This window comes from Cupressus sempervirens, chromosome 10 (genome assembly GCF_028749045.1).
Source record: "Cupressus sempervirens isolate cs-2001-9-10 chromosome 10, ASM2874904v1, whole genome shotgun sequence".
NCBI lineage: Eukaryota > Viridiplantae > Streptophyta > Pinopsida > Cupressales > Cupressaceae > Cupressus > Cupressus sempervirens.
The window spans coordinates 223,964,346-223,991,844 of record NC_143127.1 but is presented as its reverse complement, the minus strand read 5'-3'; the positions used below and the strand labels follow the sequence as shown (position 1 = coordinate 223,991,844).

At 36.5% G+C, this 27,499-nt stretch overlaps 1 protein-coding gene across 1 annotated transcript; it reads right to left on the bottom strand.

The window, feature by feature from the left end:
- Window positions 1–1,323: 1,323 nt before the first annotated feature.
- Window positions 1,324–26,565, bottom strand: LOC149533438 (homocysteine S-methyltransferase 2-like). The gene is made up of 7 exons (XM_089803020.1): window positions 26,276–26,565; window positions 23,957–24,013; window positions 23,614–23,843; window positions 23,356–23,485; window positions 21,171–21,374; window positions 2,094–2,165; window positions 1,324–1,740 (listed from the first exon to the last, which is right to left on the bottom strand). Exons 1-7 carry the CDS (start codon window positions 26,450–26,452, stop codon window positions 1,573–1,575), a joined length of 1,038 nt encoding a protein of 345 aa, XP_089659146.1. The 5' UTR covers window positions 26,453–26,565; the 3' UTR covers window positions 1,324–1,572.
- Between the last annotated feature and the right edge of the window lie 934 nt (window positions 26,566–27,499).

Genomic DNA, 27,499 nt, shown 5'->3' with positions numbered 1-27,499 from the left:
ATCCTAACTTTTTGACTCTTCTTCTTCCTGTTCCTAGTAGTTCCTTCTAGTGGCCTTACATTTTGGACGAGGCCCAAACTTTTTCTCAGAGCTGTCCAATTTAGGTATGGCAAGGTTGGTTGACGATATTTTCTCTCTCAACCTCTTGCTTGACCGGTTTGTGCCCTTACTTATGGTTCCAAATTTTTCAACATCCAAGACTTCAATTTTCTCTTCCATAATTTTCCTGGCTATGATCATGGGGTCCTCTTTGGAGATGGGTTTAAAAGGGGGAGATGAGCTTTGGGTAATTGTATTTGGAGGAGGGCTAATGCTCAAAATTTGAGTGTGGAGGCCTTTATAAAAATTAAATAGACAGAACATCAAGGCTTCATTGTAGACTGTGTAATTTTTGTCCTCCTCACATTTTTTCCTTATATTCCAGACACAATATTCAAAGGAAAAGAAATGCATTCTTTGTTTCAAAAATGGTAGTAATAGCAACCTTTAACTATCCTCATGATAAGAATTTTCAATCAACCCCATTACAAGTTTCTATTTATTTTTTGGTTTATTGTAAGAATGAAATGTAAAAAAGTTAAAGAATATTTTCAAAAAAAGATGATTAGGAGATTTAAACTATGAAAATAAGATACTGATAAAGTAACTCTATAAGTTTGATAGTTTCAATCAAATATTTTTTATTAAAAAAATTATTTTCTCAAAATTTAATAATTGTGCAATATAAATATATTTTATTATAGCACAATAGAATTGTATATTCATAATGTGAAAAAATAGTTTCAAAATTCTAATGTGAAAAAGTAGTTCCAAAATTCTAATTTGAAAAAGTGTTTGCAAGGTAAACTATTTGAGACACAATTTTAATTGAAATAACATAAAATTTTAGACTCGATTATATGTAAAAAATAAACATTACTAATATAAATGAAATGGAAAATAATTAATAAAATAAATCTAACTTAATATAGATATGTCCATACAATTACAACTACAACTAAAAAAATTAAAATATAAACATTCTAATTAAAATATAAATATTCTACAAGTTTCATAGTTTGAATCAACTAATTTTTCATTTTAAAAAAATATTTTCCCAAAGTTTAATAAATTATGCAATATATATATATTTATTATAGCACAATAGAATTGCATATTCATAATGTGAAAAAGTAGTCCCAAAATTCTAATGTGAAAAAGTGCTTTCAAGGTAAACTATTTGAGACACAATTTTAATTGAAAATATTATTTTAAAATAACATAAAATTTAAGACTAAATTATATTTAAAAAATAAACACTACTAATATAAATGAAATGGAAAATGATCAATAAAATAAATCTAACTTAATATATATATATGTCCATACAATTACAACTACAAGTGAAAGTTTGGCAACAACTTAGCCTACTACACGCACTTCAAGTCAAGCAACCCTTTAATAGGCATCTTGAAAGTCCTACCGAGAAAATTACAAAAGATCTATTGTTCATTTTCCTTGACGATGCTTGCACGGTTTGTGGTTGTCTGTACAAAGTGTATTACCGTTCTTGGACATCTCGAAAGATGTTTGTTATACATTCTCAGTGGGTGTATATGAAGATCTTTTATTAATAGTCCTTGAAATTGCTTTGATGGTATTAGGTGTTGTTCTACAACAACCGCCTATAAGGGAAGCTCCAAGTTCTTGCCACTTTCGTACATAAGAAACAAAATCAACATCAGAGACCCCGGTTGATGCCTGCACAATTGCATAAATAAAAAATGAATTTTATGTCATAAGCAACCTAACCAAAGCAACAACATTTATTGACCAAAAATATGATGGGCTCAACCCATGCCATTCTTTTTTGTTAACTTAATTTACTCCCAGCATTAACTCTCTTCTCTAATTTGTTATAATATTTTAAGTAACGTTAAGATTCGGTTAATTCCCAGAAATTCTACTCCAATTATCATGATATATGAGTCACACCCAGATCATGTAAAAAATTGAAACATTTTAAACATCATCGTGATAAGAATGCTGGTATGATGTATTGAAGAAAATATTGTAGTAAAGTTGATCCAACATAATTATCAAGAAGAGCTTACCACCCATTCCTTGCGATCAGCATCATATGTTTCTCCACTATTTGGATAAATAAGTATGGGTTTCTCAGTAACCTATACCAGCAACAAGACAAACAATAAGCACTGGATCAGACATACTTTACAGGACACGAGGTAGAATCCTTACTTCAGACATGTGGAAACTTAATTTATGAATATACGAACAGAACAATAGTAGTTGTTTTTTCATTTTTATAGGCAAAATAGAAAAGTCTATTAATATATGAATTAGATGACAAAAATGCAGACAACACTTTCTACTAATACTGCATCACAAGTCGCATATATCGACGACATCCACCAAACACAAGTCATAAACCCATTTAGTAATGTCATTCTAAACTTAAAGACAATACAATTATAGCTGTTAAGCTTGTGTGTGTCTGTGTCTGTGTGTGTGTGTGTGTGTGTGTGTGTCTGTGTGTGTGTGTGTGAAAAGTGATAACTAGCTAAATACACAACCTTGATAGCAGTCATTTAAGCTAGACTGTAGGAAATAATTGCAACTAATTTGGAGCACATGGAGCGTGATTGTACATTAACAACGGAGGACCATTCATCACCTAATGCAGTTCCAGCTGCAGCTCCTAAATTTCTATCAAACATTGGCACCAAAATCTGATAAATGTTATCCAACATAATCTCCATCAATACACAAAGCATCTGATCATGAGAAGAAGATAATACCTTTGATTTAGGAACATACAAGCTCAACTACAGAGGTTGTACTCTGTAGTGTAATTTTAAGCTGACTTAACTGTTTCAATTTGATAGCCTCTCATTCAGACCCATCGAACAGAAATCTTGGGAGACATGCTCTTGATGCAATTGAAGTCAATATCCACATGGCAGATTCACCGTCATGAGACACTGGCATGCGTTTCAACTTTCAAATCATAAATACCAAGGACAAGAAGTTAATGGCGACAACCTCAACGGGTAAACAAGTGGTGTTTGAAGATGAACATAGGAAAGAGCTATCTGACCAGATCCATTTAATGCTTCAGCAGTGATAATTGTGTGAGAGTCTATGGAAGGAAGAGTAAGTGCACCATTTTTCTAGTGTTAAACATGCCATGAAGAAACCGAGTCTTTTCAAACAACTACACGCATGCTCCTAAGCCATGAACATGCTAAGGATTTTACGAGTAAATACATATAACAAAACTTCATGAAACATGATAAAAAATACTGTATTAAGGGGTTGTGCTCGGTTAGCCACAGGCTGGGGAGGACAACTTTGTAGATTGTTATGGAAAAATCCTTACTGCACCTAATATAGTGTTCAGAAAAGAGCATTCATCAATTTTGTACTTCCAGTATTTGCAATGCTTCATACCTGCTTTCATGAGCAATAGACAAGCTGCTAACTTGCCCATCAGCCATAGTCAACTAGTGGGCTGGCAAGGGCAATGATAAATAGGGCGCAATCAATTAAGGAAATGACCCTTCCAAGATTTCTATGAGAGTATATGTTTCAAGATAATATTCCATAACCAACACTCCTAACCACTAGATAATGTATTGCCTGTGCATTTTGAGGCAAGGTTAAATGGAAATCTACCATAAATGGAATTATTAAGAAGTAAGAACTAGTTGTTTCTATCCCTCATTTTGCTTTACAAATACAGCCATCCTCACCCATCCTTGTGTTTAGAGGAAGCTTACCCCTCTAAACTCAATTATTAACTGTCTTAATTTTTAACAGAAGGCTAGCAAGAGAATTCTAAGGAGGGTACCATTCAGTCACTTCATCTAAATCGTCACCTTTATATGGTAATGAAAGATCGTCACCTTTCATTACATATCATATGTGAAATAGTAACCACTATAAACCAAGTCAAAGGATGGTATAAGGACTTTCACCTCAATTCTCTCTCATAGAGAAAAACACATTACAATAAATTTCACTTAGAACTTCTCCTTATATAGAAGATATCATTCACAAAGGATTGCACCTCGAAAAATTTCCCTCTGAACAATAATCCTGGGGAGTCAAGTCCAGTAGTTACTCCCATAGAGGTCTACCATTTGTAAGATCGTCACCTTACAATAGTTACCTTCTATTTATATATGTTAATGAAAGACCGTCACCTTTCATTACATATCATATGTGAAATAGTAACCACCATGAACCAAGTCAGAGGATAGTATAAGGGCTTTCACCTCAATTCTCTCTCATAGACAAAAACACATTACAATAAATTTCACTTAGAACTTCTCATATAGAAGATATCATTCACAAAGGATTGCACCTCAAAAAATTTCCCTCTGAACAATAATCCTGGGAAGTCAGGTCCGGTAGTTACTCCCTTAGAGGCTCTCTTCCCCAAAGGATTCTTGTCAGACTCACTCTAAATCTGATATCTAAATTTCTGGTGATAAGTCATCACTTCCTCATGATATACATAAGAGTGGACCCATAAAATCATGTAGTCACACATGTATTTCTAGACTCCCTCCGAGTATTAAGCTCCTACGTTGCTTTAGAAGAAGTGTCATACTCCCTCTTAATGTAGAAGAATCTCATAATCTTAATCATCAAAGATGTTTGCTTCAAGAGCCTCACTTTATCTATCTTAATCATCAGGGTCTTTAGAGCTACTATCATTAGGTTGAGTCTGCACAATATTTGGTAGCATATGTAAGCTACCAACGTTCTTTTCCTGTAAGAATATCCTCAACATAAAGGAAAGGATCAAAGCAAATAACTCTTCTAGTATATATAGAATTACAGATAAGAGAGAGACTACAAAGAATAGATAAATGTAAAAGATAAGAATACTTATCTGCACATGAAAGATTCAGAAATTGTCTTCTTAGATTATTTGAGAATGGAACATCTCCCCTCTAAATAAGATTCAAGTAGGAATGGAACATTGACTATTATTCCCCCTACAATGTAAAATTTCCACTTATTCTTATATTGTTGAACAATTTTGCATCAAATATGACAACACCTTTCTAAGTCCCAACTTGCTCTTTTCGTCCATTGAAGGTCCAAACATTTATTTAGCTAAAGAGTAGAAGCGAACATGTCCTTCCATTTTCTCAAACTTGTCCACAATATGCCAATATTTTGATTGAGTATGATTGTGCCACATAAATGAATCTACAACTCATATGTCGAGTTTCATTCATCATGTAAGAACCCAAACCCGAAATGTAACTACAGTTCACTAGTTCAACAATGCATAAAAATGAGAAATAAATTAATAGTCCTAATACAGCATTGTTTTCCTTTAATATTATGACAAGTAACATACAACAATTTTATTAATCAAATGAGTTTGCAAAAATAACATCGAATAACTCCAGAAATAGTCAAAATGTAGGCAAAGTACCAACTGCTCAAGTCGCAAGTATCCACAAATCTACATATAAAAGAAAGGTTTGGAACCTAATTATTTGCCGTGAGGAGGTGACAATCATGTGGTCTGCCTGGGGTGGATTTCGTGTCCAGGGAGGCTCATGCTATCCTAATTACTTGTCGTCAATGACTCAATGTTCACTAGCCCGTGGATTGTATGCCAAGGGTGTTGGACGCATGACTTCCAATAACCACGCCTGCTACTGCTACACGCATTAGAACTTCACACCCGTGTTGACTGCCAATGCCATATTTATTATACTGTCATTTGTCCAGATCAACCAACTTCAATTTGGGTAGCCCAACTTCCCTCAATCTCCTCTTGTGTTTGGTTCAAACTTCCCTCCTAACTATATTGATGTCAGTTAGTCGGATGTTATTGTGGTGTCATCTTCTGAATGACTGATACCGCAAGCTGCCACCATCCATGCTAAAGTGAACTGACCTTAAGACTATCAATCTGCTCCACTATTAAACTCTTCTCTACTAAAACAAACTTGACTAAAACAATATATTAACTTTCACACTTCGTACCTAATTCTATTAATATTTGTAGTGAAACTGAGGCTACATCCAGTCTCCACAATCTTCTTAAGAGGTTTCGTTCATAAGAATTTAAGCAAATTGTTTGTATTTTGCTCAATAACTTATTTTCATGGTGCAAATCCCAATGCAAATGCTTTTATAACCTCGATGTGTGGTGAGATGCGAACAACTAGGCAATGTGGGATAAAAGACTATTTTGTCTTTTAGTCACTTAAGTCATTTTTGTCATAAAGTGGCTTTATATGATAAAGTACTTTACAAATCAACTTAATAAAATAAAGTAACTTAACCTTAGGAGTTCCCACTTAAGTATCTCCCCCAATGAAACCAAATACTCCTATGACTGGCTAGCATCCTCAAAATAAATGTCGTTAGCCTATTTGAATGGAGAGATAGACCAACAAGGTGTCATTAGTTCTAACATAGAGACGGGGACATTACACTCCTCTATTCTCGAGATTGTTTGTCCTCAAGCAATCTCAATGTTGGATGTTGCAGGATTGATTTGCCTTCCCAAGTGGCATCTTCATATGGTAAATCCTTCCGACGAATTAAATACTCCTTGATGGACCTGTTACGCAGCTTCCTTTCTCTAATCTCTATCACCTCTGCTAGAACTAATACTAGCTTCCCTTCTACATCAAGTGGGGGCAACCCAATGGAGAGTACAACATGCTGACCAATCGCTTTCTTGAGGCAAGAAACATGGAAAACGTTATGAATTCTGCTATCATTTGGCAAGTCCATCTCATAAACGACCTCCCCAGCCCTCCGTGTAATGCAATAGGGACCATAAAATCTAGCCTGAAGTTTTTCAGACCCACTCTTCTTCAAGAAGCTCTGTCTGTAAGGTTGGAGATGTAGATAAACCATGTCATCCAACTCAAAACTCCGCTCTGTCTGACAGCAATCAGCATACATATTCTGCAGATTCTGAGCCTGTACAATGTTCTCTCAAAGAGATCTAAGAATGTCTTGTTGATCCTGTATCCAATCCCTAGCTAGTGGTGCCTTGCTATCCTGCAAAGCCAGATCTACGAATGACAGAAGCTCGCTGCCATAGAGAGCTCGAAATGGAGTCAACCGGATGGACATGTCGTAGGAGTTGTAGCAATACTCCCCTAGATATAACCATTTAACCCAAGCTCTTTGCTGCCCTGCTACATAGTTCCGGAGATAACCCTCCACCCATTTGTTTACTATCTTAGTCTACCTGTCTGTCTAGGAGTGGTAACTCATGTTGGGTGTCAACTCCATACCTACCAATCTGAATAGTCCCTGCCAAAAGTTGTTGAGAAACTTGCTATCCCTATCGCTCACAATGGTTTGAGGAAGACCATGTAGACGAAAAACCTCTAGAAAAAATAACTCAACTACTTGAGAGGCCACCCAATCTGTCGCTATAGCAAAGAAGTAAGCAAACTTAGTCAATCTGTCCACCACCACAAAAATAGAATCTCTGCCCTACACCCTCGGTAACCCTATAATAAAGTCCGTGGAGATGCTCTCCCATTTCTACGTTGGAATAGGAAGAGGCTGTAATAATCCAGTTGGAAACTTGTGCTCTGACTTGTTCTACTGACAAGTTCGGCATTCTCTAATATGTTGAAGGAAATCGTCTTTGAGGCCCTTCCATGAAAATCTTTCCCTGACCTGTCTATAGGTTTTGAAGAAACCTGGGTGTCCGATTGATGGTGCATCATGAAGAGTTTCCATAATCTTTCCTTTGAGTTTAGATTATGGTGCATCATCGATTACCTTGTACCTGTTGACCTGAAGTTGTCCATCCATAATCTGACATGCTTGAGTACCAGCAGCTGCGACTTCCAATCTGTCAATATCTTGAAAATGGCACAACATTCTACTACTGAAGGTCTCCTGGAAATCGCATTAGCAACTTCATTGTTCTTACCCTTGACATACTCTATGTCAAAATCATAGGCTGAATCTTGCTGACCCACTTTTGTTGTATTTCATTGAGATCCTTTTGTTCTAAGAAGTAGCGCAAACTATTGTGGTCTGTATTAACTGTGAATCTGCCACCCACCAAGTACTGTCTAAACTTGGCTAAAGCGTGCATAATGGCCAACATTTCTTTGTCATAGGTGGAGTACAGTCTCTCACCGTCCTTGAGCTTCCTGCTCAGAACTGCACCAATTCCACTCCCTAAAGCATCACACTCTAGTACAAAAGGGCGAGAGAAATCAGGCAGTGCCAAAACCGAGCATGTGCTCATCACCTTCTTGAGCTTATCAAAGGTCACCTCTGCGTCATCTATCCACCTGAATGCCCCCTTCCGTGTCAGATTGGTGAGGGAAGCTGCTATTTGTGAGAAGTCTCTAGCGAACCTCCTGTAATAAGAGCAAAGACCAAGGAAGCCCCTCAAATCTAACCCATTTGCACCAATCACGTGACCAAGGTAAAGAATCTCGGTCAATCCGAACTCACACTTTGACTCCTTCACAAACAACGAGTGTTCATCCATAATACTAAGTACCTCATCTAGGTGTTGCAGGTGCTCCTCCCAAGTTCTGCTGAAAACTAGGATATCATCAAAAAAATACTAACACACTCTTTCGCAATTGCCTTCTAAAAATATGGTTCATACATGACTAAAATGTAGCTAGCGCATTAGTGAGTCCAAATGGCATAACCAAGAACTCATAGTGCCCATAGTGGCATTGGAAAGTTGTCTTATGCACATCCTCCTCATGAACTCATATCTGATGATATCCAAATCTAAGGTCTATCTTCGAGAAATAAACTGCCTCGTGTAGTTCATCTAGTAACTCATTAATGAGAGGAATAGGGTACCTGTTCTTGATGGTCCTCTTGTTGAGAGCACGATAATCAATACACATGCGAAGAGTGTCATCCTTCTTCTTCACCAAAACGACTGAAGAAGCAAAGGGACTGGAGCTAGGTCTGATGTGTCCCATGTCTAAGAGTTCCTTAATCCTCCTTTCTATTTCCTCTTTATAGTACCTAGGATGACGATAAGGTGTAAAGATGACAAGTTTGGCGCCCTCCTCTAACTCAATGATATGCTCAAACCCTCTATCTGGGGAAATGCCGAGAGATACGTCCTCAGAAACCCTCTTGTGCTTATCAGGCATGGGCTAAATGTCAATATGAACCTGCTGCCCTAAGTCTAAGGTAGCCTTAGAGGAAATGAAACAATGTGTTGCCCACTTCATGTCATCGTGCCTCATAATAGCCTCAATTTTGTGGGCTGAAATCAACCTGGGTTCACCCCCTAGTATAGCCTTGAGGATCACCTATCGGCCATCCTATAAGAATTCTAACTGCATCTTATCATGACCAGCTGTGTACCTATCAATAGTCTGCAACCACTGTCTTCCCAACATGGCATCTAATCCATCTAGATCGACCACATAAAAATCTGTCTCCAAAAGAAAGTCATCAAAGTGAATCAGAAGTCCTGACACTTTCACTGTGCACCTCAATCTCTCAACTCCTGTCACTCTAACCTCGAACTCGAGTATGTCATCAATTTGTAACTTTCTCTTTGTAACCCACCACATGCTTACGAAATTATGTGATGCACCTATATCTAAAAGACACACAATACGTTGTCCTCTAACTACTCCAAACGAAAGGGATGTCTTGTGGCATCACTGGAAAGGGAAGCTATGATAGGAGACTGTCTCTGATTGGGTTCCTTCTTTCTCTCTCTAGGTGGCCGCTCCTCACTTTCTTCCTCATCGCTGCCATCAACATCATTGCCCTCCTGTTGCTCATCCTCCTCCTTTGAGAGTACCTCCACATAATGTATTTTGCCTTTGCCAAGGCATCTATGATTCGATGTCTATCGCTCCCTGTAAATGAAGCATAGCTTCTTCCTCCTAAGTTCATTTTGAGTCTCAAAATCCAACCTTGTAGGGGTAGCCTTATGCTGGTTCTTATTCTTTTGGAAAGAAGTAGACCCCTTATAAGGTTTCTTAGGAGGATGTAGCATCAAAGAAGGTGAATCTAGATCATGTGCGATCTTAATAGCATCATCCAAAATGTTTGGTTTAAGAACCTTAACAAAACCTCTATATTTGTCCTGTAAACCCTCAGTAAACAACATTACCTTATGTTGTTCTGACATATCCCAGAACATCATCGAAATCCGCTGAAACTCATTAATGAAGTCATCTAGAGATCCACCCTGTCGCAACAGCACCAAATCCCTATAATAGACCTCAATGTCCTTCCTGTCAAAGCGGGTGATTAGTTTAGAGCTGAAAGTCTCGTAAGATATGAGACCATGATCCTGGGTGACCAGCCCATAATGCCACCACTCATATGCCGCTCCCTCTAAATGCATTGTGGCAAATCTAATGGCTTTTGTCTCTGACATGGACTTAAGTGTTAGGTAGGTGTCTAGCTTGTGAATCCAAGCTCTCACAGATGTCTTACTGCTTTCATCAAAAATGAGGAGAGAGAGTTTGTTCATGGCATGCTTCAAGTCCATGTTTTGTGCTCTAGGTCTCTTGTCCTATTGTGGTCTCTCTGTCTCCCTTTTTTTATTCATGTATTGAACAAAAGTAATATTTTGTTTAATCTAATCAAGGAATAGATTCCATTCATCATACATGGCTATAACGTTATCCAACAGTAAGCCTGGTAACGCAGGTGGTACTACCTCTTCCTCTGCATTAAAAATGGGCATCAAAGGCTTGTCAGTGTTTCATGTGCTCTAGGTCTCCTGTCCTGTTGTGGTCTCTTTGTCTCCCTTTTCTGATTCATGCATTGAACAAAAGTAATTTTTTTTTATCAAGGGATAGATCCCATTCATCGTACATAGCCATAACATTATTCGGCAGTAAGCCTGGTAACACGGGTGGTACTACCTCTTCCTCTGCATTAAAAATGGGCATCAAAGGCCTGTCAGTGTTTCGTGTGCTCTAGGTCTCCTGTCCTATTGCGGTCTCTCTGTCTCCCTTTTCTGATTCATGTATTAAACAAAAGTAATATTTTGTTTAATCTGATCAGGGAATGGATCCCATTCATCGTACATAGCCATAAAGTTATCCGGCAGTAAGCTTGGTAACGCGGGTGGTACTACCTCTTCCTCTGCATTAAAAATGAGCATCAAAGGCCCGTCAGTCTTCTGTGGGGGGGCCCTAGCAGCTCGGGGTGATCCTACCACACTACCACCTCCACTGTGATGACTCGGTGCTATCCTGTGAGGCGGAGCTAACTGCTGCATAGCACCTGTAAGCTGCCGAAGTGTAGTCGCGATATTATTCTGCCCATCTCTAATAGCCTGCAAGGTTTCCCTCACTTCTCATTCTTGTTCATTCTCATTACAAGCCATTTGAGTGTCATGTACCTATTCACCCTGTTCAACTTGTTCACCCTGTTCAACCTGTAAATTTGTCCCAAATGTTAACTCCTCGTCAACTGAGTAACTGTCCTCAATATCAATCTAATATGAAGATCCTACCTGTTCTAGAGGGATGTGACTAAACCTATAAGGTTTTCTATTCATGATAGTCTGACATTATTCCTATTAAATCTAGCCTGCAAAATAATTTTTTTCCCACAAGATGACAAGTCTTGTGGCTATAATACCACTGTAAGAACCTGAACCCAAAATGTAACCACAATTCACTAGTTCAACAATGCGTAAAAATGAGAAATGAATTGACAATCCTAATACAGCATTGTTTTCCTTTAATATTATGACAGGTAACATACAGCAATTTTATTAATCAAATGAGTTTGTGAAAATAATATTGAATGAGTCCAGAAATAGTCAAAACGTAGGCTAAGTACCAACTGCTCAAGCTGTGAGTATCCACAAATCTACATAAAACAGAAAGGTTTGGAACCTAATTATTTGCCGTGAGGAGGTGACATTCATGTGGTCTACCCTAGGGTGGATTCCGTGTTCAAGGAGGCTCATGCTATCCTAATTACTTGTCGTCAATGATTCTCAATGTTCACTGGCCCACGGAGTGTATGCCAAGGGTGTTGGACACATGACTTCCAATAACCATGCCTGTTGTTGCTGCACGCATTAGAACTTCACACTCGTGTTGATTGCCAATGTCGTATTTATTATATTGTCGTCTGTCCAGATCAACCAACTTCAGTCTAGGCAGCCCGACTTCCCTTAGTCTCCTCTTGCATTTGGTTTAGACTTCCCTCCTAACTATACTGATGCCGCCCGCTGATACCACAGTTAGTCGGATGTTATTCTGGTGTCATCTTCTAAATGATTGATACCGCAAGCTGCCACCATCCATGCTGAAGTGAACTAACCTTAAGACTATCAATCGGCTCCACTATCAATCTCTTCTCTACTGAAACAAACTCGACTGAAACAATATATTAACCTTCACACTTCGTACCTGATTCTAATAATATTTGAAGTGAAACTAGGGCTACGTCCAGTCTCCACAATCTTCTTAAGGGGTTTTGTCCTTAACAAAGCACAGTCACATTTAAGCAACCTGTTTGTAGTTTGCTCGGTAACTTATTTTCATGGTGCAAATCTCAATGCACAAACTTGCTTTTATAACCTCGATGTATGGGGAGATGTGAACAACTAGGCAATGTGGGATAAAAGCCTATGTTGTCTTTTCGTCACTTAAGACATTTTTGTCATAAAGTAACTTTAAATGATAAAGTACTATATAAATCAACTTAATAAAATAAAGTGACTTAACCTTAGGAGTTCCCACTTAAATTTCTCCCCCAATGAAACCAAATAGACTCCTGTGACTGGCTGGCATCCTCAAAATAAATGTCGTTAGCTTATGTAGATGGAAAGATAGACCAACAAGGCGTCATTAGGCTTAGAGCAAAGGAGGGGCATTATACATCAAAGAGAGACTCGTAGATGGTTCAAATGAACTCTTAAAAACTTCATTACTGTCTCACAACAACTCAAATTTCCTTTATTCATGCAAAGGTATTTGTTTGATCTTTTGATTAAACCTATATTACGCACATTTTGCAATCTGTGTATTCCAAATTTATATCATTAATGAACCTATCACAACGTGGTTTACTCCCTCTGAATTAATATGATCAAGATCCCCAAAGGTTGACTGAATCATATCCTCTATATGCTCCCTCACTTTTAAGGTTGCCTCAAATGATCACCAAAGGTTGACTAAATCATATCCTCTATATGCTCCCTCACTTTTAAGGTTGCCTCAAATGCCAATCTCCCTCTGAATTTCAATCTTTTTCTTCCTAAAATAAAATTCTCAAAGGAAAATATCAAGGCACATAGCTCTTATAGTATATACAAAAATACAAATAAGAGAGAGACTTCACTGATTAGTTAAATAAAATAATCAAGGATAATAAATAATTATGTATAATAAGATAAGATCATTCCAATGTGATATAGATAAATATCTAATTTAAAGATATAATTTAATCTATATTCACTTATATCCATAAGAGATTATATTACTATCTTGTTGCACATCTACTAATCCTCTTACATTTAATAATGTCAAATTATTAAATTAAAGGATATTTCTTCATATACATGCATTTTATATTTACTACATATTTGATTATTTTGTCAAATTTAGATATTTATTAAATATTATCCCTATGAATTGACAAATATATCAAAATAATTGAATATAATATATATATATATATATATCAGTGTAACGAGACTCTGCGAGTCCGAGGCAGTCCCACTTTTCAAGGCAATTGGCCTCTGGACTCAAACTCGGCCGAGTCCTTGCAGAGTCCACGTTGACTTGCCAAGTCCCAAGCCCAGGACTCTCGCCGGCGGCAAACACTTAAAGTGCAAAAAAAATAAAAAAACATTGACTTAAGTTGGACTTTTCCAGTTCTTATAACCTCTAATTGACCTAAAAAGGTCATTCCACCATTTGCTTATGCTCACAAGAGAGAGGAAAGAGTTAGAGGTTTTGAGAGAGAAATCAGCAAATCGGTTGGCTCTCATGTATCGATTGCCGATGGTTTGTACAACTTTGTAGCTTGCACTTGAGCATTGAGAGGAACTTAAGAAAGCATTTGGAGGAGGCTTCTACAAACTTGCATTTCCATTGTTTGACTTTGTACAAATTTGAAGAGGTAAGCAACAAGTTGCATTTCTTTGTGTTTTTTTTGTAATATGTTTTACATTCATATTTTTTACTTCTCATTTTGTTTACATTCGTTTAGTCTCTACTTCTACTATCTATTATTTAGAATCTAGATTTATTCTAATTTATGTTGATGACAACGTAAAAAGGCCTTAAAGTTTAAAAATCTGATTTGATGCTAACTTTTTTCTATTTATAATATATTCATATTGTAGCAGGCTAGCAGCAAACACGTTGAAATTTGACATAATGCCTCAGGGTGAGGAAAGTGGAACTAGGCCCGCATTTAACCCTGATGCAGACCAAAATGCAATAGCAAGGGATAGGGCTTGCAAACATGCCATCCCGGACACAAAAAGGGAGTTGTTACATTTTGGCATTGCGGTGTAGTATATAATGGGGGAGGAATAAATAGATTGAAGTATCACCTAGCACATATACTTAGGCATGATGCTAAAAAATGCAAAGATGTACCCCAAGATGTTATGCGAGACATGCTAACTCTTCTGGAGGAAAAAATGGAGAAAAACGATTTGAAAAAGAAGCAACAAGAAGAAATGGCACAACTAACCCAACAGGGATCTTCTAGTTTTCACTCTCCATTATCTCCTACTCCACCTATGGAAGCCACTGCTTCTACGAGCTTGACCATTGGGCCTCACCTTCGTAAGCAAAGATCGACACCGGATTCCATATTTGTTCTACGCACATCTCCAGGTGCACAACCATCGCTTGAGAGCATGGGTCGGAACAAGAAGAAGCATGATTATGCAAAATTGGCACTTGGAGACTACTTCATCTACAACAACATTTCATTCAATGCAGCAAGGTACTTATTTATTTAAATTTAAATTTATGTCTTCTCTTGCTTTCAAGTTTCAAGTTTCAAGTTTCACTTTCAACTTTCAAGAGACATAATATGCTTATTTTATTTATTTTAATTTGTATTTTGTTTTCAAATTTATTTATAATATACTAATTTGTTTAATTTTAAATTTTATTTTATTTGTTTTAGGTCCCCTTATTGGCAAATTGCAATCGATGTTGTTACTGTTTGTGGTCCGGGGTTCAAAGCCTAAAGTGCTAACAAGCTAGGAGGCCCTATTTTGACCCAAAGGGTGGCTAATGTAGAAGGTGCAATCAAGGAGCAGCGTGAGGTGTGGAAGACGAAGGGTTGCACCATCATGACTGATGGTTGGACTGATAGGAGTAGAACACTCCTCAACTTTCTTGCCTCCTCATCAGGGAATTGTACTTAGAGTCTTAGACATTAAAAATTTAGAAGTAGAACTTGCATTTAAGAAATTAAGTTTATAACTTTATAAATTATAAATCATAATTCATCATTAATCATTATACTAATTTGTTTATTTTTCTTTAGATGTCATGGTTTTTTTGAAATCAATTATGCCTCGGGAAAAACAAAGAATGTTGAATATTTTTGTGAGGTAATGGATAAAGTGATAAAGGACGTGGGTGAGGAGAATGTGGTGCAGATAGTTACAGATAATGCAGCAAATTATGTTGCTACAAGAAAGCTTCTTATGGAGAGAACTTCACATATTTTGGACACCTTGTGTTGCTCACTGCATTGACCTCATGTTAGAGGATCTTGGTAAACTCCCTTGAATAAAAACAATTATAGAACAAGGAAGGAGTGTATGCAAATTCATATACACTCATACATGGGTCCTCAACCTTATGAGGAAACACAATGAGCAAAAGGAGTTGTCTCATCCAGGGGTCACTAAATTTGCAACCAATTTTCTCACATTGAAATCTTTACTTAATTCAGAGGGAGGTTTGAGACACATGTTTGTCAGTGAGGAGTGGATTGCATCATCATATGCAAAGACCATTGCAGGGATTGATGCAGCTAATCACGTTTTTTATGAGCCTTCCTTTTGGACACCAATTGCTGATATTGTGATGGTAATTTTCCTTTTTGTCCTCATTTCAACTTTATTTTGTTTATGAAATTATGTTATAAATTATTGTTCATTTTTTAAAGAAAAAACTTAAAATTGATTATTTCTCTTCCAACTTTCATAATGATTGCAGTTTGTAAAGCCGCTTGTTGTTCTCCTACAAACTGCTGATGGAGAGAAGCCCTCAATGGGCTACATTTATGAGGACATGGATAGGGTGAAGGAGGCCATTCGCTCTTTTTTTGCAAGGAATCGAGATAGGTATGGGCCTATATGAGATGTCATTAATAGACATTGGCACAATCTACTTCACAGGCCTATACATGCAGCGGCCTACTTCTTTAATCCAACATACCAATTCAGCCCACATTTCAAAATTGATGATGAGGTGTGGAGCAGCCTCTATGATGTCACCCGATTCAAGAGTTGGAACAATTGTAATCCGTGAGATTGAGTTGTTTAAGAAAGCTCAAGGGGACTTATTTGCACGGGAGTTGTGCAAGAAAAATAGGACAGAATTGATATCTGGTAAAAATCTTTGATTCTACATCCTAATTTCTAATTCTATTTTAATTTGATAAAGTCAAAGTTATTGATATGATTTAAAATTTTCTTGTTTCAAATGCATGGTGAGAGATGTTTGGCACAAAGGTGTCAAATTTACAGAGGATTGTGATTTGCATCTTGAGCCAGCCATCTAGTGCATCAGGATGTGAACGTAATTGGAGTCTATTTGAGCACATACACTCGAAGAAGCACAATAGGTTGGCAGTGAAAAAATTGAATGATCTTGTCTTTGTTCACTACAAGCTTCGCCTGCGCCATAGACAGATCCTGGGCACCAATACATCACCAATTGTATTAGAGAATGTTGATCCACATGCAGAGTGGAACACAAAGGTTGTTGATCCTGTCTTCAGTGATGAAGATGTGGAGTGGGTAGATCAGGTGGATCGGGAGGCTGTGGCAGTAGCGATGGCAGTCGAGGAGGCTAGAGTGCGAGAAGAGTCAGGACACAAAGTGTAGGACGCTGAGGCTAGGAGTGATGGATCTGAGTATGATGATGAGGATTATGTGGGTGAGGATGAGACTAATGATGAAGATGAGGATGAGGATGAGGTTCAACCTCAGACACAGACAGAGAGGATGGCTCTACAGTCTTCCATGACTTATCTCAGGCGTACTCATAGGAAGACATAGACTACTATGAGCCTTAGTCTTCTAATTTTTATTTTGATATATGTTTTGAACTTTTGATACCATGGATTTCGTAATCCATGAATATTGTAGACATTTGAGTCTTTGACATTGGAGTGACACTATGTTTATTATGCTTTATACTTTATAGTTTATATTGTGTTATTCTGTTTTTTCCTTTAGAAATTCACTTTTATACTTATGTGATCTATGCAAAATTGTGTATGTGTATTAAGTAGCTTCTATTTATCTCAATTATTGTGTATTTGATGTTAATTGACTAAAAGATGCATGAAACAATCTTAAAATCCTTAAAAATCTTTGAATTTCATAGATTTTTAAATTTTTCAAGTCCTTGTTGTTGGAGTTGATGAAATCCAACTCCGAAGACGCCCAAGATCACCTGCATGCAAAAACCTATCAAAGGGAAGCCAAGGAAGGAAGAGTGTGGAGCAAGGGAAAAACCCTAAACGGACATGAGAGAAAAAATATGCAAACACAAGAAAGTATGTATTTACAATATGCAATATGTGATGTTGTTATATGATAATACAATGAGGGAGCTCAAATATAAAGAGCTTGAAAAATCTTCCAAAACGAGCTAGAAGATGCTAGGAGATAAGTGTGACAACTAAGCATACATCCACATAAGGTGGAAAGTCCTCGAACAAGGTGAGAGGATAAGTATGACTTAGGAGAGAACAAACTCTTGTATTGTCAACAACTTATAACTAAAACCTAGACTACAACTAATAAATAAAATGCATTTACCTAAGTAAGCTTAAGTAAATAGAATAAATTATTAATTATTAATTATTTACTATAACACTTGCCAAGTCTCATCACCAAGTCTGAGTCCAAGTCCGATTTTGACTTTCCGAGTCAAAGGCGAATCCGAGTCCCGTAACTATGATATATATATATATATATATTCTCTCGATTATAATATCTAATAAATATTGAATGTATAAAAATCAATATTTATGAAATGAACTCTTACCTTTCTCTACCCACATGTACCTTGGTGGCCATCTTATTAGTTCTTGCCATAGGCAGGAAACTATAGCATTCAATGCACTTCAACTTTTTAATTTGTTTGTCCAATTAGAACAATTTATTATTCAAATCCTTTTTGAGCTATAAAGTTTGCATATTTATTGCATGAAAAATAATTCAACACAATATATTTATTGACACTTTGGTTTTGCTACAATAGGGAGTGCAACTTTTTCATATGTTTGTCCAATAGAACAGTTTATTATTCAATTACTTTTTGGAACTATAAAATTGTAAGTGTAGACTTTTTGTTCAAATATTTAACATTTTATTTTTCAGCATCTTTTTTGTAAGTATTGTTAGATTGTGGTGACTGATCAGGAAAGTACTGTACATACTTCACAAATAGTGGGGTTCGGGGCATCGCCCCGAAAATTTTTCTTTTTTGAAGTAGCCGACATGGTAGCCGACATATTATGGCCGACATATGGCCGACATGTTATAACCCTAAAGCAGTTTAATACTTGTATAAAAAGGGCTTAGGGTTGGGTATTTTTCATATGTGGTGATACGAAATTGGTTCTTGCGGCGGTATTGAGCTGTAAGGGATTACGGATTGTAATCAGGTTGTAATCACTAGATTGTAATAAGATCGGACTTGCTGTTTGGTGGACGTAGCCCAGGGATTGGGTGAACCACGTTAAATCTTGGTGCCTTGTGTTCATTTCTGTGTGTTCTATTATTTTCTGTTATTGGTTATATTTGCATGTAGTTTTTTATTTCTGTCCGTGGTTTATCCTAACAAGTATGTAGTTTTAATTTATGTTGATTTTTTTATAATATGGAAGAAATTATTTATCTAGCATGTTCATAAAATAAATCCATCCTCAATATTTGGTACCTACCATAACAAAATCTGTAACATTTATTTTAATTGTTAAACAACACTTTACATGAATATTACTTCTTTCGATTAAACTCAACAAAACTCAAAACTACTATCGGCAACACAAATCAAAACTACTAAACTACTATAGGCAAGAACTAGAGGCATTGTGTCCTTGTTATATTATAATTTTATTTACTTCCGAATTAATTTGCGTTGGATCCCAAGTACTGGCGTGGCAGGTGAACTTGTTGATGACAGTCTTTATTCGTATCCCTTGATGAGCATTTCGGTTTTAAATATAGACCCAATGCTTTTATATTTCTTCCTTGACCATAGTGAGGAGAGCTCTTCATTCACATTGAATCCTTACCTAATATTATAAACTTAGCTGTGTTTATGCCTTGCGGTATTTATTACCCTCATTGTACTTTGCGATGAGCCAGCCCGGACCTGGTAAGCATGTAATTGCATTCACAAGAATATGCCCTTAGCAGAGAAGCAACTATGCATTAGGTAATTGATACAGCCGCAGAATATGTCCAGAAGACAACTCTGGGCAGTCAAAGTGAGAGGGTCAGTTGGTGTGTGCAAGATATGAAGCTTTCATTGATAATACGAGTAATGGAAGGCACCTTCTATGTGAGACTGGTGACCAGATGCTCCTCAAAAAGAGCATAGCCATAGCAGCATTCCTGCTCTTCCTCGAAGCTGTTCCGAACTGTAAAAAAACTGAAAGACCTCTCCCGCTTCCTCATTCACATGTAACATGCCCCCAGGATCCCTTCCGTATTAACAAAAGTAATGAAAAATCCCCTTGCCTAAAGCAGGTGCATCAAATGCATAAAAGAATTAATACTTCCTTGGTATCTATGGAATGGCACCATGACTGCGTGCACAGACCTGCCCAAGCTTGCATTCACGGCATACACCGAGCTGGGTTGATTGTTGACGAACATTTTTGAAGGATCTGTGACAGGCAGTGTGATCACAGACTTCTAAGAAACTGTGACAGGAACTATGACAGGCAGTGGATGACATGTGATCATGATCTTCTCTAATCTTTCATTAGATATGCAGTTCAACTCTGATACCATGTTGAGAAACATGGATCAGTTTCTGCAAATGTAATTACACTGCCATTGTTATTGGTATGTTCCAAATGCATATCCCAATTTCTTATAAATATAAAAGTAGGAGACACATCTCTATGATTAATCATTATTAGTTAATATAAATTAACAATATAAATCACAATATAACATATGTATTATGTATAATATAATATATATATATATATATAATATAATATATTTATAATATGATACATATATGTAGCATAATTATAATATTATATATATGATCAATCCAACTGAAGCTAGACTCTAAAACAATCTGGAGATTATGGTAAATGATGTACAGTACAACATTATTTTATATGTCAAAGTGGCTAATGAGGCAAGGACTAGGAGAGTACCCAGTAGCTGATACAGACACTTAAAACTCCAATCAGACATGAAGAGAGAGTATAAATATAACAAGATTGAAGCTGTTGATCTTCCCCAAATCTGTCTCTGCCGTACATAACAATTTTCAGAGTAGAATAGAATCTCAAGCAAGGAAGAGAAGAAAAACAGCAATTCAGTTTCATGCTAAAATGGCTCCAGATTCTTCATAAAGACATTCTTAAAATCTACCAGTCTTCAGTAATGGTTACTAAAGTTCCAGATATAATGCTACAAAAGGGTTTTTATTTAGAATCTTGGAGAATCGATTACAGACACTCTAGTTGCTCTGCTATCTGGAAAAGGTCCCCTCAAGTTCTAAAAATTGAATCAATATGATTTAGTGTCATTTTATGAGAAAGGTCTGTTAATCAAATATTATTGATATTTTTCAGGAAGAAAACAAAAGGAAACACTTTTTGTGAAATTGTACAAAATAAGAACCAAGTTGATACTTCATTAGTGTCGCATACATTACCTACAAAAAATTATAAAGCAAAGAGATCCTTTTCAGTGAATTAGAGAAATGTGGTGGTACCTTCTGAATGGAAACGATCAGTCCATGAATAAAACGAGGTGCGGTACAATTGATACCAATTGCAACCACCTTTTTACACGAATCAGCAATAGAAGCACATTCTGTCACTGAGTCACCACTCACTACATTCGCACCATCTTTGGAGTTGAAAGTAAACCAAGCTGGCACTTGGATATCATCTTCTTCAAGCAATTCAACATAAGCCTGAAATAATAACAACTCATATGCATTTATTTTATGAAAAGGAAAAACCTGCTGATGAAACAGTAAGAAAATAGTCCCTTCTTAGCTACATATAATCTACAATGACAGCTCAAATGTCATTAGCTATTCCAAGTATTGAAATGCTACCTTACATTTAAAACTGTTAACTGTTCACATGGTTCAAAAATCTGGAAACAAAAGCATTTCATAAATATAATAACAAACAGGGAGTGATTAACCACCAATGTGTTACTAACAATCTGCACTACCAAAAAATGTGTTCTCAGCAGTTTGTGACACAATATACATTTCTCAACACCCCAGGAGTGGAGTGACATCTTGAATTCAGCAGTCATGGATGTTCCAACTTCAAAGAATGATTGGCATTCCACGGCCACCTTTTTCCCAGTGCAGCTCAGCATTCCCAATGCAACCGGATTTTTGGTTTTTTTGAGACTATAAAACCAAAACATGCTATGAATATTGAAGAATGAACAAACAGAATATAGTATAATGCCCAGAAACATACATTTTGACTGGAAGTATTAAGATTGATCCTGACCATGCTCAGAGTATATTAAGTTAACATAACAGCATGCATACTGATAGGATAGATACATAACTGTGTACCAATTGACTAATAATAGAATTTCCTCCAGACGTCTCCATAATCGATTCTACTTATTCCCCATATTTGAAGGTTAGGGCAACACAGTTAAACTGTGCTAGTTCTGTTATGCTGGAAGGCAAGGTAGAAGTAAATGTCATGCTCAATGAAAGTCTATGTCATGATATTTACATATGACTCTTTGCAGTTTCAGTCTTCGATAATTAATTGTATCCCATACTGTGAGAGCCATTGTGAATTTGCATTGCATAGGATCGGAATTGCTTACCAATATAAAGAATAGATAATTCCATTTCTTTTCTACATAGAGTGAATATGTTATAAGAATACTTATCATGCATCCAAGTTCAGTTGCAAACCAAAATGTTGCTCATCCGCGTAAAAGAAATACCAATATTTTTCAGATAACTTTAAATAAATTAGGTTATGTATCAGACAAAATGAAAACCTGCTAGCCTTGATAATAGTCATCGAGGATAACTGCAGATTTAAACAAGATTCTGCCATAAAGTTGGCATACAAGATTCCTCGCCATCAAGAGGAAGCTGTAAAGAGTAACAACTAATCAATAAACAAGCTGATTGAGGACTATCTAATAAGTCAGGGTACTAATTATGGACCAATAATTAAGGGGGAAGAACTGCTCGAGAACAGATCAAATCAGTAATATCAGGCTCTAGCCTTCAGAAAAAACACTTAGCAAATCTTCGATGCCAAGGTCAGTGAAAAGTGTGTGAAATTGATAGATTCCTAAGCAACGCCAACTTGTGTGCAATTTGGACTTGCACCTAAGTCCACATCAACCCTTAAAAACAAAATCTGCATTAAGGTGTGATGCCAATTTTCCCACCAACAACTTTGTACTAAAGTAAAATTCAAAGCTGAACCTTAGTGTGGCAACCAAAGAGAGGGTGACGACAGATGCATGTTAATGCCAACATTTATCACCAGAATTGTCATTGGCTGAAAGAATGGAAGGGGAGTCCACTTCCCCACTCAACTAATGGGAGATAGGAGAGAACTTCCCAATGACAGAGGGAGTTCATGCAAAAACTGTCTTCCAAATTATGTCAAGATTCGATTTACATCAAAAATGCTTCAATGCAAAAACTGGGAAGACAATGGAGATTTAGCAGTCGAACCAAAGCTGTTCCAACATTTGGAGAAGTGTAACAAGGCTGTTCTAGTATTATTTATAATAGATCCATGGAAAGATATCAGGTTGAGACCTTGATCTCCATATGAGATACAGATATTGTAACATGTGTACTTTGTTAGTTGATCTTAAGAGGAGAATTAGTTAAAAATGTAAAATGAAGCAAAATGATGAATTTGAGGATTTTGATGGCATACCTGAGCCTCTAGCTTGTTCGGTATTGTTTCAAAAGCTAGTAAATCAGCCCCTGCATCTGCAAGGACTTGCACTCGTCTTCGATGGAAATCTTTTAACTTCTGTAGGGTCGTACTAGGTCCATAATCTCCACTGCAAGTAAGATAATTTGGCCGCATGACCAACATATTTGTCTGTCAACTTGTCTCTGATGGTATGTACCAAAACTAACAAGAGAAATTCATTGATGTATATTTATATGATCGTTAATGATATTGTACCTGTATTCAGAGCCATCTGCCAAATACGCTCCATAACTTCCCACAGAAGCTGCCACCAGCACAGGATGATAATTTGGAATTTCAGCATACTCAACACTATCATCTGAAATCTCTGCACATTTTTTCCAAAAATTGTCGCGTGCTTCACAAGCAATCTCAACACTCCTGCCCAATAGAGCTTCTGCATCGGGGGTAGACAACCCTTTGGCTTCGAAGCCTTGGATGGTTGCCTGTTTATGATGAAAAGCCAACAGCCATGACATGAAAGAATAGGTGTCAAGTTAAAGGGAAAAAAGAGTTAACACTAAAGGATGTATGAATAGTGAATATTGCAAGCACAGACCTGATATGATGCTGTTATTATGATCTGAGCACCAGCTTCAAGATATTCTTCATGAACCTGATTATTTGAAACAAGCACTAATGAATACATGAAATCAGAGGAATGAAATATTCGAAAACTTAACCTGGAATCACCTGTATACGTTTTTATATCCACATTTCAGATCACTTTCCTCATCCTAATGATGAAGTGTGATCACTTTCCTCTTCCTAATGATGGATCACCAAGTGTGATCCTAAGCATCAATACAAAATCATATACAGTTCATCCTTCCAATCGCTTTCCTCTTCCTAAAGGTGGAGTGTGATCACTTTCTTCTTCTTAGTGATGGATCGCCAAGGCAGCTGATCCTAAAAATCACTTTCCTCTTCCTAATGATGGATCACCGAGTGTGATCCAAAACATCAATACAAAAACATATGCAGTTGATCCTAAACATGGATACAAAAACATACATAGTCGATCCCAAAAGCAATCTTTTGAATAATATACAATGCTTACATTTATTGCCTTTAAGTTAAAAGCCATGACCCATGATATAGATAATCATCAATGATATCAATATTTGATTGTCAACGAGGCTAACATCTGGGTTTTACAGCTTGTCATTTGAAAGAGGTGGAAAACAAATTTTCTTTTTGTGCATACGTCCTTGTCAGTTCTCATTTAGGATTTATTAACAAATTAGAATTTACAAAGCAAAAATTTAGGAAGATGCATACTCTAGCCAATTTACATAATAACATGCCAAACAAGTTGAATCACTAAAATAGATCCCTGCTAGTGGAAGCCTGTGAGAAGATACATCTACCTCTCAAAGTTCAGGAGTAATCCTAACCTTGTATATCCATTTACACCTGAAGTTCATGCAAAGGCACTTGTTTCCTGAAAAATCCATATCAAGACTAGAAACGCTACTAAGATCTTACCATATCCAACTTTTTCTCCTAAAATTTACTTGTGAATTACATAGTAAGCATTTTCGTCCTCTAATGATCTTTAGAATCTTAATATCCCTGACAATTTATGCAATCCATATTGGACACCCAACTGGAAAGAGAATATCATTTGATGTTTCAATAACCAGTCTTCATAATCTTAAACATTATGGCTTTTACACTTTGTAAAGATTTGCACACCAACTGCAAAGGGAATATTGTTTGACAGACCAAGAACAGAACATAGATGTTTTGTTTGTGTGTGCACTTTTCTGATGCCTGCAATTTCTCGTGTATATTAAAGGAATGTCTTATCCAACACCTACTTTTGAACAGCTGTGTATGCGAAAATAAAATTGGTGCACCCTGTTGATGAGTTAACACATTTATAATGTGACCCTCCCCTTTCTGCTAAGCTTACATTGAGGTCCATCAAGTTGTAAGTGTATGTTTCATGTATCCTTGATTCTATCTCATAGATACAAGACAATTTTTATAATTTTAATATCTGCGTGCTATGTAAATAATAAATACTCAATAACAATCCCTCATGTGAAACAACTGTCACTCGGATGAAGTTAATAAGGTATTGCCCAAACCAAAAGCTTTACAGATCTAAAATGGCTTTGAAACGAAAGTAACTAGGTGAAAGTCACTAACAACGCCAGTGGCTTCGGAGTCATGCCTAGTGAGCCTCCTCTAGCTTGTGGCTGTTATCATGGATGTAATATAGAAGATTCTGCAACTTACAATAGAGTGGTTATTTTATATTATCATGTGAGGTGATTTGCAAGCTTCTTCCATCATGTGAGATGATTTGCAAGTTGTGTTTTGCGAACCCTCTATAGCTTCTTGCTGTTATGTGACGTAAATTTACTAGGTTCTTCTATCCTCTCAAAGACGAACATCCCCATTAGTTTCACGCTCATGCCTTATTGGTCCTTTTCTAGCTTTGTAATTGTTATCATGTGATGTATGCAGACTTTCTAGTATTCTACTGTCTCACCTTTCTAGTAACCTATACTACATCACCGTTCTGGAATCACAACTCGTGATCCTTTTAGCTTGTGGTTGTTACCATGTGATGAAATTTACTTCTTAAATCCACAATGGTACCAACATCATCTTTAGTTTCAATAATACAGTCTCATCTTTGTCGGGCATGCACGCAGACAGGCTTTCTATTATTTAAAAGCCTTTTCTATCATGTACTACATCCATACAACTCTTGCTTCATGAAAACCGAAAATGCAACTAAAAATAATCCTTGCAACTCTTCAATCTTAAAAAACAAAAAACAAAATAAAAAGAACTTAAAATCTCTAAAATGTTGAAAAACTAAAGTTTAAATTCAAACCAAGCAATAACCGAAAATCCATACCTGGCGAATGAGATGAGGAGTGGTAATGAGGCATTTAGCGCTCCAGAGTGGATCGTTGAGATCTGCGCCATGACTCTCCAGCTGCGTGGCAAGTCCTCCATCAATAACACCGCAGCCTCCTGCTTTCTGCAGAAACTCCTCCAACACCTTAAACTTTTCCCCGCTTCCAAACTTCATCGCAAATCCAAAAAAAATCCAACCAAAACAGACTCTCCAATATATATTTGAAGCGACAAAGAACAAATGTAAGCCCAACAGAGTAGGCAGAGACAGTGCAGCTTGAAAACCCCGCAATAGTAGGGTTACCGAATTGATTTTTAAATTGGAATATGTATCGCATCAATCATCAAACAAGATGGCGATGGCAGCGAGGAGGATTTACTATATAGGGTCCCGGCAGTTTCTTGTTCTATTCGTAAATCCATTAACTTTACTGATCTTATTCCATGCCGTTTCTGTCAATATCTATTTACCTATTCTTGTCCCATTTGCAACAATGGAAACTCGTGTCGTCGGCCACTAAGCTGAGCATTTAACAGGGCACGATTTTTCTCAAATTTGCCATTGAGTATGAATCTTGGATAGCCGTTGTGGAGATGCCATGTGATCTTCTTTGGGATAGGTGGCGTTGCGTATTGGCACATTCTAACCACTATGTTTTGTTGCTTATCCATTTCCACTTAACAGTTTCCCCACGATACAGACTTCCACTAAACAGTTTTCCCAGATACAGAATTCATATTTTTAACTGGAAGATTTTTCAACTTCCATGATGGATCCTCCCATTAAAATTTTGACTGGGAGACTTAAAAATAGAACAAACTTTATTTAATGATGGATGACTGATACGATGGGAATGAATATTGTTTAAATTTGAAAGACAAATAGAAAACTTCTAAATTTTGTAATTGATTGAGATTGTTATTATTATATTAAATATTGTAAATAAATATTATTGATAAATTGATGATGTGTTTGATTAATTAGGTGGCACTCTACTTAAAACAATTAAAATTAAAGATAGTTTTTGATTTGGACTTTATTTATCAATTCATTTTATGAAATTGAATATAAATCAATATATTAAGATAGTTTTTGATTTGGACTTTATTTATCAATTCATTTTATGAAATTGAATATAAATCAATATATTGTATTATAATTGTTTTCTCCTTCTCCTCTCTATCATTTAGGTTGATGATCAATTATTAAATTATATTTAAC

Bases quoted from the DNA above. Each gene is read 5' to 3' on its own strand.
- LOC149533438 (XM_089803020.1), bottom strand. From the start codon at position 26,452: ATGAAGTTTGGAAGCGGGGAAAAGTTTAAGGTGTTGGAGGAGTTTCTG. The intron at 24,014-26,275 runs GTATGGATTTTC...TCAAATAATCAG, and splicing joins CTCCTCATCTCATTCGCCAG to GTTCATGAAGAATATCTTGA. The intron at 23,844-23,956 runs GTCTGTGCTTGC...CATCATAAACAG, and splicing joins TAATAACAGCATCATATCAG to GCAACCATCCAAGGCTTCGA.